At 38.1% G+C, this 12,863-nt stretch overlaps 1 protein-coding gene across 2 annotated transcripts in view; it reads right to left on the reverse strand.

Annotated features, from left to right (window-relative positions):
• wls (Wnt ligand secretion mediator) overlaps positions 1-12,863 on the reverse strand; it is a 79,834-nt gene that overhangs the window by 45,538 nt on the left and 21,433 nt on the right. For both annotated transcript variants that reach the window (XM_048539810.2, XM_048539809.2), the window contains exons 2-4: positions 10,857-11,132; positions 3,472-3,596; positions 2,298-2,459 (exon numbers count right to left, since the gene is read on the reverse strand). In XM_048539810.2, the coding sequence (XP_048395767.1) occupies positions 2,298-2,459; positions 3,472-3,596; positions 10,857-11,049 (480 nt within the window). In that variant the 5' untranslated portion in view covers positions 11,050-11,132. The remainder of the gene's footprint in view (positions 1-2,297; positions 2,460-3,471; positions 3,597-10,856; positions 11,133-12,863) is intronic.

A 12,863-nucleotide genomic window follows, 5' to 3' on the forward strand; every position in this document is an offset into this window, starting at 1 on the left:
TTCAACCCGACTTCCCTGAATGTACACCATAACTCTGTTACCGAAAACCAACAATTAAAGATCAGTCTCACGACCTTCTGAGGAAGAGAATTCAATGCTAACAACCCTTAGAATAAAATCTCCTCATTGCCTTAAAAGGTAAGCCTCTTATTTTTAAGACTACATTCTCTAATTTTAGTCCTAGCTAACAAATGTAAACATCCTCCCGACATCCACCCTGTCCTCCCAAGATCTTCTGATTCAATAAGATCATCTTTTATTCTTCTAAATGCCATGATCTCATTGTGAAAGGATTCTCCAGGCAAAATAATCATTACATCAGTGTGAATGAGAAAAAAACTGGAGCAGAAACCAGTATCTTAAAGGCAATTACAAAGGTATGGATACAGTGTTAGCTACCGTGGACCACGAAATAGGTTCAAAACAAGGTAAGAGTACTGATATGCAGACATTTAAAAGGAATTGTTTTTAAAACAAAAACAATATACTCAAGGAAGGAAAGAATGACTCATCAATGCTGCCTAACTAAGGAAGTTAAAGACAGCATGCAATTGAAAGAAAAGTCATATAATGCTCTAAAGACTAGCTGTAAGCCAGAAGATTGGAAAAATGTTGGAAACCAGCATAGGTTGATTATAAGAATTTGAGAGGGAGAAATTTGAATTAGGCTAAAAATAGAAATAGAAATAAAAACCCAAGTGCTTCTACTAGTGAATTAAAAAGGAAGAGTCTGGCTAAAAGTAGACATTTATCCCTTAGTTAAGTCTGGGGAATTAAAAAGAAAAAACAAGGCATTGAGCAAATATTTTGTGCATATTTGATGAAGACATAAGAAGGATGCCAAGAATAATGAGGTGGGAAAAATCAAGGGACAAGAAGGGAAGGCAGAACTTAAAACACTCACAGGAGGAATAATATTACAGAAAACTGATGGAGCAAATAGGTGACAAGTCTCCTGGATCAGACAGTGTGTATACTACAGTATTAAAAAGGAAGTGCTGGAAGAGGAAATGGCTGCATTCATTGCAATCTTTCAAAATTTTCCTGTTGTTTGGAAAGATCCCTGTGGATCAGCAAATGACAACGTAGCATTTTTTTTCTTGGTAGAGTCATAGAGATGTACATAGGCATGCATGGAAACAGATCCTTTGATCCAACTCATCCATGCCAACTAGATATCCTAAATTAATCTAGGCTTATTTTTCAGCGTTTGGCACATATCTCTCTAAACCCTTCCTATTCATGGATCCATCCAAATGCCTTTTAAATGTTGTAATTGTACCAGCCTTCACCACTTCCTCTGGCAGATCATTCCATACATGCACTACCCTGAGTGAAAAAGCTGCCCTTCAGGTTCCTTTTAATCTTTCCCCTCTCATTTTAAACCTATGCCCTCTAGTTTTGAACTCGCTTCCCTTGGGGAAAAGACCTTGGCCAATCACCCAACCATGCTCCTCATGATTTTATAAACTTCTACTAGGTCTTCCCTCAGCCTCTGATGCTCTGGAGAAATTAGCCGCAGCCTATTCAGTCTCTCCCCGTAGCTCAAACCCTCCAACCCTGGCAATATCCTTATAAATCTTTTTTGAACTCTTCTGCACAAGAAAGGACGGAGACCAACTGGTTACACACCAGTTTTTTTTTAACATTCACTCACAGGATGAGAACATCACCACCTAGGTCAACATTTGCTGCCCACCCCTAATTGCCCAGAGGGCAGCTCAGAGTCAACCATATTGCTGTGGGTTTGGAATCACATTTAGGCCAGGCCAAGTAAGGATGACAGTTTCCTTCCCTAAATGACATTAGTGAACCAGATGGGTTTTTTCCAACAAAGGATTCATGGTCATTGTTAGATTCTTAATTCCAGATATTTTTTATTGAATTCAAATTCCACTATTTGTTGTGACAGGATTTGAACCTGGGTCCCCATAACTTTATCTGGGTCCCGAGATTAACAGTCCAGTGAAAATACCACTTGGCCGTTGCCTCCCCTAACATCTAACACTTGGAAAGTGCTGGAATTCATTATTAATGGAACTATATTAATGTAGACATGACATTATTGAATGGCGGGTAGGTTTAAGCAGCCGAAATAGCCTCATCATGCTCCTATTTAAATGTTCTTCGGTACTGGCAATCTTCATGCAATGCACCTATGAAGCTATTCTAGAAATGTGCATTGCAGGCCTCTGAACACAAACCTCACTTACATACAAGTCATAAATTCATTATATTGACTATGATAAGGATGATTGAATATGAAGACAGAATAGTAATGATATCAATGACATTACCACCAGCCTGAGATCTTTGAGCTTTCCAATTTTCATGTTGATATTCTTCTTCTCATTGACAGGAAGTCGAATGTTAATCAGGTAATATTTATGCGCCACACTCCCCAGCTCCATGAAGGGAAGCAGGTCACAATCATACAGTTGACCCTGACTATCATGATGCTGCTCAGGACAAGAAATAATAGAATTGTACAAAATTAGAATTTATTGTACCTCACAAAGTAACTGGACAGTTTAACACAAGACTAGAATTTTTCCTGCCTGTCTCCATAATACAGACAGGTTTCACGGACATTAAAAAAGAGCACTCTTCATTTGTGAGACTGACACGAAACTTCAGCAAAGCAAACTGAGAACAATGCTGACCCAACCCCAATCCATATGACTTAGTAGCAAGAATCCTGATTTTATTTTTATTGATATGCAACTTGCTATCTAAAGACTTTTCTCTTAAACTGATCTCAGATTTATATAAAGGTGGTGGACTCTTCAGCAATATCAACCAAGTGTAAAAGTTGGCCTCAATGAACATGATCTTGAGATGGGGTGGCTTGGGGTTTACTGCAAATACTTTAAAGCACCCACCTTCTAATGTTTATGATGATATTTTTGTATTATCTTGAATTGTGATATTTGCCATGGGAAAATAACATTTTCATGGATCGTGAGGATCAAACATAAAGAGCACGTGCATGCAACCCAGTGAGGGTATGTGTATAGTGCCTGTGAAGTTGCACCCAGCAAATCTAAGGACTCAAAAGGCACACCAGTGGACTAATGAACTACAGGAGATTTCACAGTCCCGGCCTCAACACAACATTCAGACCAGTAAATATTGCAAGGTGGTAACTGGATAAAAGCACGAATAGAAACTTTGGCTGATTTTTGCCTATATTTAGCTTCCTCCATACTTTTGTACTGCCTGACTGTCATTCTGACCAAGAACAACTAACTCAGGACAGATCAAGAATTAAAACCTTGAATTCCTTCACCTCATATTCATCAACTTCAGTGGGGCATTGTATAACTGGTTCATAAATGGAATCCAATGCATAATTTAGTTGGCACATTCATAAGCAATAATAACACTAATTAAATAATGCAGAGCTTTAAACAATGGATCTTCTGTGCATATTGTATTAATGACTTACTAGAGAAATAAGCTAGTACATACTTTCGGAGATGAGAAGTTACAATTCAGCTTCCGGCTCTCAAATGAATGGGCCATTTCTGTCCATTCACTAAAGCGGTCATCACGATAGCCGAGTGTAACATCCAGTGTCACCACAGCTCGCTCACCTGAAGGCCGAGAAAAAAAAAATCAAATTTAGTGCTTCCTAGTTATTTTTGGAAATAACTCCTTCTCTACACACAAGGCAGCAACTATGACATAGCAAGAACAAGAAAAATGCAGGGGTAAATATCTTTTCTTGAAAGAACTTGCCAATTTAATAGCAGTCTTTATAAGTCCACCAGAGATTGCCTGCGCAGAACAACCAATTAGGATTTTTGTCTCAAGTCAGTGTTGGTTGAGGTTTGCTTGCATATCTCAGAATGGTCCAAAAGATGGAGTATTTAAATATGTTTAGGATTTAACCAAAAGGGAGGGAAGGGTCTTCAGCTTTCTGTGTAGTGGTGCAACCATCTTGCATTTGATGCTACAATTGATGTAAAAATACACACAGTTGTTAACAAAAATTATCAATGCCTTATCATCCCAACAAATACCTTATTTTCTCCAATAGCACCACTGTCAACAACAGCCTTATAGGGTAGAATAAATACATTGCATAGACTAAAGTTTTTATTCTGGAGTTTAGAAGGAATTACATGAATGAAGTAATTTCCCTGAAATACAAGATTCTTCCAGGACTGGACAATTACAGACGCCGAGACCAGCTTCCTCTGACTGTATAGTTTAGAACTTTGAGGCAGAGTCTATGGATTAGGGGTTGGTCATTTATAGTCGAAAGGAACAGACATTCTTTCACACATAAGCTTATGAACTTTTCTCATTTTCCTAAAAGGCGGAAAACACTCAAATCTACGCAAACACTGACTGTTAAAATTTTTGGGGATTGGTTTGGAAAGTGGAGTTGTGAAAGAAGATCGGTCATACTCTTATTGAATAGTTGAGAGGCCAATGTACAACAAATTAGCAAATGTCAAGAGGTTGCAAGACTCATTAATCTGATTGCCCTTTAGGAGCAATGTCTTCGAGGTAAAGGCAATCTGGCAAGGCTGAGACTACTAGTCTTTTTAGTTCAGCTACAGATACCAACGATAACATTTCTTTGAGACAGTAAGAACTGCCAAATGCTGGAGTCAGAGTTAACACATTGTGGAGCTGGAGGAACACAGCAGGCCAGGCAGCATCAAGACCTTCTAGCCAGAAAATGTTTAAAAACTTTCAGGGTGAGATGTAGATCCTGTTGTTAAGTTGTGATTTGGTTTTATCAAAAGTCAAAAACGGTAACAAAATGTGTCTCGGACATTCTAATAGTATACTTCAATCTGCTATTACAACATGACCTATTAAAGTCAAATGCTTTGAAGGCTGAGCCTAGTAATTAAAACAGAAAATAATTTATGACTGAGAGATAATTCCAAATATCAAGGTTAGATTACTGCTCGGAAAAGAGTGTCCAAGCATCACCTGTTGTTGCTGGGACCCGGGGTAGTATTTTTTAAATCAATACCTGCTCATATGTAGGTTTATTGAAAGCTAAGCACTGAACGAATTGTACTTAACATCAAAAGGTGTGGAGAGAACAAAAACCACTATCAATGAAATAGATTTTGGCTAGTAATTTGTTTTTCAGTTTAGGTCTATGACATGCTTTAGTACTTCTTATTGCATTAGAAGTGATCACCAGTCATTGTTCAAAAGGCAGCAGTCTCTGTTAAAGCATAATCTCACAATTCTCATAAGGAGAGCATTCAGGGTCCAGCAGACTCGGGATACTTTTGCTAAATGACATTAGTGGAATATCACTGCAAAGCCTGGTTTGATTCTTATCCAAATATTCAGACACACATAGCTTTTTGCAGCAGAGTCATTTGGAATGAAGAAAACTCAGCCGCTTTTCTCACCTACTCAATCGTCTAGGAATAAGCAAATTAACAGAAAACGAAAAAAGAACCAAGGTCTTCACCCCAAACTGCTCTGTGGTGTGTAAATGCATAGACATTATACATGGACAAAGCACCAAACCCTGGATTCTTAGAAAGGAAGGGTTGCTAATGAGTGAATTCTGAAAAGACAGAAGTGCAGTGCTTAGTCAAATGTTAAGGCAAGACCAACACTCCAGGTATGTTTCCTGTTCACCAAAGTCAGTTGGGTCCACTTTTAATTAGAGCTAATTGCTACATTCACTTTCCTGATGTGTTTAGTCAATAGAGATATAATCAATATTAACATTTCCATTAATTTAACAATATATTCTGGGCACCTTAAAAAAAAGTGCTGTGATAGCTGAGCTAAAATGGTAAGCACTGCAAAAGTCTTGTCCATTTTTTGCTCTGATTATTTGCATACATAACGCTAACTACTATACTTAATTAGGGATTAATATTAAAAGTTACCAGTATTCTTATACATTACTTTTGGCATAAGCTAACCCTGCGAAATTCTCCCTTTGATACTGGAAAGATCCCTACAGGAATATAAATATAAAGGAAGCCTTTTTGTAATGTGTAGACACTTACTCTGTACATGTGCAGTAGCTCCATGACTCCCAAAACTACCCTTGTCATTTTAAAATAAACTTAAATTCAGCAAGAATAGGAACTGTGACTACAGTGACCTGCTATTAATGGAGCGTGACCCCAAAGCACATATAAAAAATACTCAGACTTTCACACTTTGTTTTTTAAATTGCCTAGTCATCAAAAATTAATCTTAAGAAGGAGCCATTTTTGGCGACAACGCAACAGCTATTTCCATTTCAAAGGCTAGGCATCAAAGAGTTATTGGTATTACAGGCATCTGTCATCAGTACATCATGCCCCTGGCTTCACTAGCTTCAATAACAAAGGAAAAAGATATTTTTACGAAAGGTCACTTTCCAGAATGGAGTAATAAATATTTCAGTGCTTTACTTCCTTTACAAAATTCTTTCAAATCAAAACTAGAGAGGCGCTAAAACAGGAAACCATTACAAATTGCTGACACGCAAACACAAAATATGGTGCATAAACTGACCTAATTGGATTATTTCATGGCCTCAACTGAGCAACAAGTCTGCTTCCTAGGAACACAAACTTTGAAATTATTTATTTCTTCAGTTCCAGTTCTTCACTACCATCAAACATCTCTTCCTGGAGCTTCATTGTTTGACTTGATGTCTTTACGCAATCAGTTAATGCAATATTTAAGCTCTCACATGGAACATGGTCAATTGGAAGAGTTCCTGAAAGGTTGCCTTCACCTGTTACACCACATTAGACTGTCAGCAGCTTTGTTTTAAAATAAAAAAAGGTTTACTTCAAAATTAAATTGGATAATTACCAGAGAGAAAGAAAAATGGTAGTACAATGGAAGCGTTTATTTGAGTGCTAGCATGGATGAAACAAAAAGAATGTTTGCAATAGGGGACACCATTCTGTTTGTACGCTTGTAGAAGCTTATAGCATTGGTAGCCGCCATTCAGGAAAGCATATCTGTGCTGGTTCTTATCATTTGAAAAGATAAAGTAAAAACCATTTCTTAAAAAAAGAGTCTGCAACTTCTAAATAAGCCCCAAGATTCTTGCTGCCACTATGTCAGGTTGAATGTTGAGTATGGTAAAGAGACACAAGAATCTGAGAAGAAATAGAAGAGGGAAGTCAGTGATACAAGGTCAGAGAATACCGTCTACACACTACCATGATACAGCTCATATTACAGAGACCTGCCAGTGAAACACACTGGTTATTATCCACTTTTGGATTGAACAAATCTTTGTTATCCATTTATAGACTGTTATCAGTAATATAAATACAATAATCACGTTTGAAAATAATTCTTAGAATCTTTCATGCCTATCCTGAAGTGACTGATTGTGCAAGCACAGGTTTCCTCTCATAGTAACAATTTGGGAGCCATTGAATAGCAGGTATCAGACAATGGTTTTTTAAAATTCATTTACGGGATTAGGAGGTCACTGGCCAGGCAGTATTTATTGCCCATTCCTAATTGCCCAGAGGGCAGTTCAGAGTCAACCCCATTGCTGTGGGCCTGGAGTCACATGTCAGCCAGACCAGGTAAGGATGGCAGTTTCCTTCCGTAAAAGGACATAAGTGAACCAGATGGGTTTTCCTGACAATCAACAATGGATTCATGGTCATCATTAGATTCTTCATTCCAGATATTTTATTGAATTTAGATTCAACCATCTGCCATGGCAGGATTTGAATCTGGGTCCCCAGAACATTAGACTTCAAAAGATCTGCATTTTCTACAGCGCACATTCACACAGTCACACTTTAAAGCCAAAAGCATGTATTTTAGCATCTTAAATTCTTATAGTGTGTATTAACAGTATGATGCTACTTTTGAAAAAATTATAGTGCGAGATATGTTACGTTAATATTATCAACCAGCAGCTGGAATTTCAGCACAGTGGTAACAATAGATATTATAATAGTGGTGTTGGAGGATCTGTTAAGATACTCCAATGGTTTACAGGGCAAATACACCTAGTTTTGGGGCACCCCACACCATTCTAGGTTTAAATCTCAGCTCATACTGATTTAGCTGAATACATTTACAGCAACAGAAAGGCAGCAAATAAATGAATAAAGACTGATGCAAAGAATCAAATCCGAACTCTGAGTTTATGTTTACATGAACTACGTGTTCTGGAATGTGTATGTGCAATCATGAGCAGTGGGTCACAGAAACTAATAAGTATTTACTTGATCCCAGAATATAATGCAACATGGGAAAGAAAGATGTGTTTTGTGGATTTTAAACCCAGTAACAAGTTCATTTCACGTGAACTTCTCCCCCCTATCTCTATTAAAATGTAGAAGCTTAGACTGTCTAATGCACAACAAAAAGTTGATAATAGATTAGAAACACTCCAAATGTCGGAACATAAAATCTTTTTTGAGAAGCTCTTCTCTGTCCAAGAACAGAACAGAAAACTTTTTGTGGTCAAGCGCCAGATTGGTGAGAGTTCTCCTCAAGGCCTGGAGTACTTGCCAATCTAACATTCTGTCACTCCACCATGTCTGTCACCCCTGACAACTAATCCACTTCAACAGCTGTGTTATTGCTGGAGAGCTGCCAAATGTTGTTGAAGTAGAGTATTTATTTCATCCTGATTGTGTGAATAAGGTTCATTTCACCCACAGGGGATATGATTGCTATTGGTAGTTTTTGCACTCATCAATTAGCTTCGAATTCTATCAAAACTCACGCAAAATAAACTCTTGATCCAACTGGCAGCTCAAATATTTTGCAAAGTCTTTCAGTACAACTTAGTCAGATACAAGGCTCAACCTTCCTCCCACCCTAATGATTAGCCATAAAAAGCTCTCTTGTAACTCATTCAAATGAGCATTATTTAGGTAAAGCCTAGGCAATTGGTGTTGGCTAGCTATTTACTACAGCGTGGATTTTCTTGCGTGATGTCAAAAATTCACAGCACTCTAGCATTGGAAATAGGAGTGTGTTTTTCAGTATCTGTTTTTCCATCAGCATACATCAGGGTTATCCTACTCTACGTGGCTCCATGTCATGCCAGACAGTTGCAGGGTACACATACACACAAAAGATGGACTGGGACCTACTTTCAGCCATTTGAGAGACTCATACCCAATAGCAACACTTTTGTTATGTCGGGTGAAGATTATACTCTGTCAAATTGGACACTTGAACTCCCACAGAATAGTACTCCAGGATCTAATGCTTAGATGCTATAAAGTCAAACAAAAGGAAAAACATTCAAAAAGGGATATCAGGTTATAGTAGAGTTACTGCCCCTAATGGATCAGTGAATAAAAATGTAGGCATCAGATAAAAAGAAAAGTCAAAATAAAAAGCAATAATAATTTCCAGGTTATCCTGGGTTATTCTTGACTAGTGGAAAATATGCTTATTGTGTGCACATACAAATCAGGCCAGTGTCAAGAGTTTTAGTCTGCATCCCAGTAAACACAAGACTTTTTCTTAATTTCCCATCCCTATGTTGGAGAGCCATAAAAACAAAGAAAAATCTAGGTTTGAAACTTAGTCTGAGCTGACTCAATAGCTGAGCTACAGAGTGCTACAATTACCGTGTCAGCAATTTTTATCACCCCCAGTCATCTCCCCATCTCACAGCATCAACTACTGGTGGTAAAAGGTTTTAATGGTTCTGTAATAGCTCAACGAGGAGACCACGTTTCAAGCAAAGAACCTTGAAAATAGGTATGACAGGCTACTTGGCATCAGGCTCAAATGCAAACAAATCACTAGAAAGTGATTAGGAGCCAGAACGCAAATCTGCTTCCGCAGTACTCTTTCTCCTGCAAATCAGGACTGTTGAAGCCATTTGTAGTATAAACGTCTCTGGTCAAGTTCAAGTTCAACGATGAAAGGTTATTGACCTGAATCATTGACTGTTTTTCTGTCCACAGACATTGCTGAACCAGCTGAAAATTCCTGACATTGTATGGTTTATAAATCAAACTCCAGTCTTTTACTTTCAAAGGAGAAGATATATTTATTTTTCTGTACCTTCAGAACCCATACAGCGATTCTCTAGGGCTTTTGACCTATCAACTTTACGGAGACTAACCCTGGGTCAAACCACAGAGTAAAAATGTGGAATGAAATTCTCCACTTCCTAAAAAAACACCTATTTCTGCATTATTCTGGATCACAAGATGAGCTCACAACCACATATTAACAACGTCACTGATAGCTTAGTCCCACCTCCAGAATACACCACTTCCTGTTGCTACTCTAGCTTCTTCAGCTGCTGAAATCCTCAGGCATGCTTTTGTTACTTAGACTTTTCCATGCGAACACTATCTTGCCCAGCTTCCCATGCTACCAGTGTCCTAAACTGCACTAAGTGCCGTTTGCCCATCAATCCTGTACCCGTTGACCAACAGTGGTTTCCACTTAGTGAAAAAAAGTGCTCTAATATTACAATTTGTCATCCTCTAATTCAATTTTCTACATGGTCTCAACTCTTCCTACTTCTACAATCCTCAGAGTTCTTTGCTGTTCTCTAATTCTGGTCTCTTTACATTTGATTATAAATTGGAACATCTTTGATGGCTATGCTTTTAGCTGTCAAGACTACAAGATGTGGAATTCCTTCCCTTAATCTTTCCACCCTGCTCTTTTTCTTCAATACACTACTTAACCAAGCATTTATATCATCTGCTCCAATGTAGCTTGCTTTTTTTCCAGGAATAATAATACATAAATATATTCATAGTACGCTATGAAGCACTTTCAAACTTTTAAATCACTATGTGCTATACAAATAAAAATTGTTATAACTATCCCTCCCCTGCCCATAATAAAATGAACCAACTTTTCTAAAACAAATGTTTCTCTTTCCTCATACCAAAACTTACTAATCTCATTGCCGATTTGAAATTCGATCTCAAACTGCAGGACAACCAGCAGAAACTGAAACCAGGAATTCATCTCCAAAGTTTGGTGTGGAACATGGATTGCAAACACAATATCATTGGCTCCAATCTGTTGTTGCATAGCTTCAGAAAACTTCTGGATTTTCTTTTCGCACTGGTTGGGCCCCCATGGCATGAACCACTTTGATTTCTGATGATGTTTCCTTACATCCACACATTTCGTTGCAAGATATGAAATTCCTGAAGTTGGACTTGGAGCTGAAAGACATGGAAAAGAAACATGTTACAAATGCTGCAATTTTAAATGGATTAGCTTCCTTCTGTCAAATGATCTCAACAGCTGGATTCTGCCCCATAGCTAATTGCAGACTCCAGTAAATGCTGCCTGACTGACTTAGGTGGCTCCCCTTTAAGTACTGAATGAAGACTAGATATCAAGCTTTTTGATTTGCTACTACCATTCAATTCTTAGTCAATTCCCACTTCAACGGAGTGATAAAAGCTTCACTGGCTATCAAAGAAATACAGTTTCCTCAACTTATCTCCCACTTCTCTCTATCATCAAAAGCAGAATGATTGTTCAGATGAATTGTAGACTATAATTGGAGCTCCAAATAACAGCCAACTGACAAAAATCAAGCCTCCCAATCTATATTTCTGAATTAACTGCCTAGAAATTGCAAATTTTAAACCCAAACACTAAATTACAAAGTTCTGACTATGGTTGATTTATGACACATTAAATTGGAAAGAGTCGGGAAAAAAATAAAATCACAGAAACAATGAAGCTCCATGTTAAATAGCTTTTCAGCAATTCCATCACATTCTGCCCTTACTTGACATACAGGGGCTTAAAAGAAAGCAGAATTACAGAATCGCTACAGTGCATGTAATCATTCAGCCCAGGTCTGTAGCAGCTCTCCCTCGAAATGAGCACTTCATCAAGTGCCATTCTACTGCATTCTCCCCTTTCTAGCATGCAGATTAATACATATACAAACGCTTATGGTTTTCATTTGCAAGAATGAGTTGGTCATAGATGCTGTTGTTCATTTGCTCGCCGAGCCGGTTGTTCCGTGGTGTGCAGACTTTCGTTACCATTCCAGGTAACATCATCAGTGCGACCTCTAATCAAAGCGTTGGTGTTCTGCTCTGTTCTGAATTTATACAATCCCCTGGTGTGATGGGTCTTGTCACTTCTGGTTCTGTTTTTTAGCAATGGTCTGTATATGGGGTCTATTTTTGTGTTTGTTATTGGAGTCCTGTTTTGAGAGCCAGGCCTCCAGAAATTCCCTTGCATGTCTGTTGTTCACTTGTCCCAGTCAAACTGATGGCCCTCATTGTCTGTGTATATCAAGACAATATAGGTCATGTCTTTTTACTACCAGCTGGTGTTCATGTATTCTGGTCATCAGTTTGACCAATATAATATTTCTTGCACTCGTTACATGGGATTCTGTGTATCATGTTAGTCCTGTTTACTGTCGGTATGGCGTCCTTAGTCTTTGATACGGTGTTTATGTAGGTTTGTGTGTAATCATGATCTTATGCGGTCTATGGAGTCCGGTTGTCATTTCTGATATATTCTTGATGTAGGGTAGCATTACTAGTGTCTTTTGTTGTACTGTGCCCTCATTGTCTCTACACACAGACAATCAGTTTTAATGCGACAAAGTGACTATACTGGGACATCCAGGGATGTTCAAAAATTTGAAAAAGCTGGAGCAGAGTTAAGCTGATGGAGGGTTGCCTGTCTGAAGTGCTTACTTGTCTTTTAGCAACATGAAAATTACCCCAACGCATATCATGCAGTATTAACAAAATATGTTACTTAATGAGAAGGTATGACAGCAAACAATTTGGTTTGCTCCACTTTTATTAAAATCTCCTTTTAAAAACAGATAGAGTAATTTCAGAAAGGAATTCCAGGTTTAGGGACATTGCAGAAAAGGCATGGCAATCAACAGTGAAGCTTTGATCTAAGATCTT

This window comes from Stegostoma tigrinum, chromosome 8 (genome assembly GCF_030684315.1).
Source record: "Stegostoma tigrinum isolate sSteTig4 chromosome 8, sSteTig4.hap1, whole genome shotgun sequence".
In the NCBI taxonomy this organism is placed as follows: Eukaryota; Metazoa; Chordata; class Chondrichthyes; order Orectolobiformes; family Stegostomatidae; genus Stegostoma; species Stegostoma tigrinum.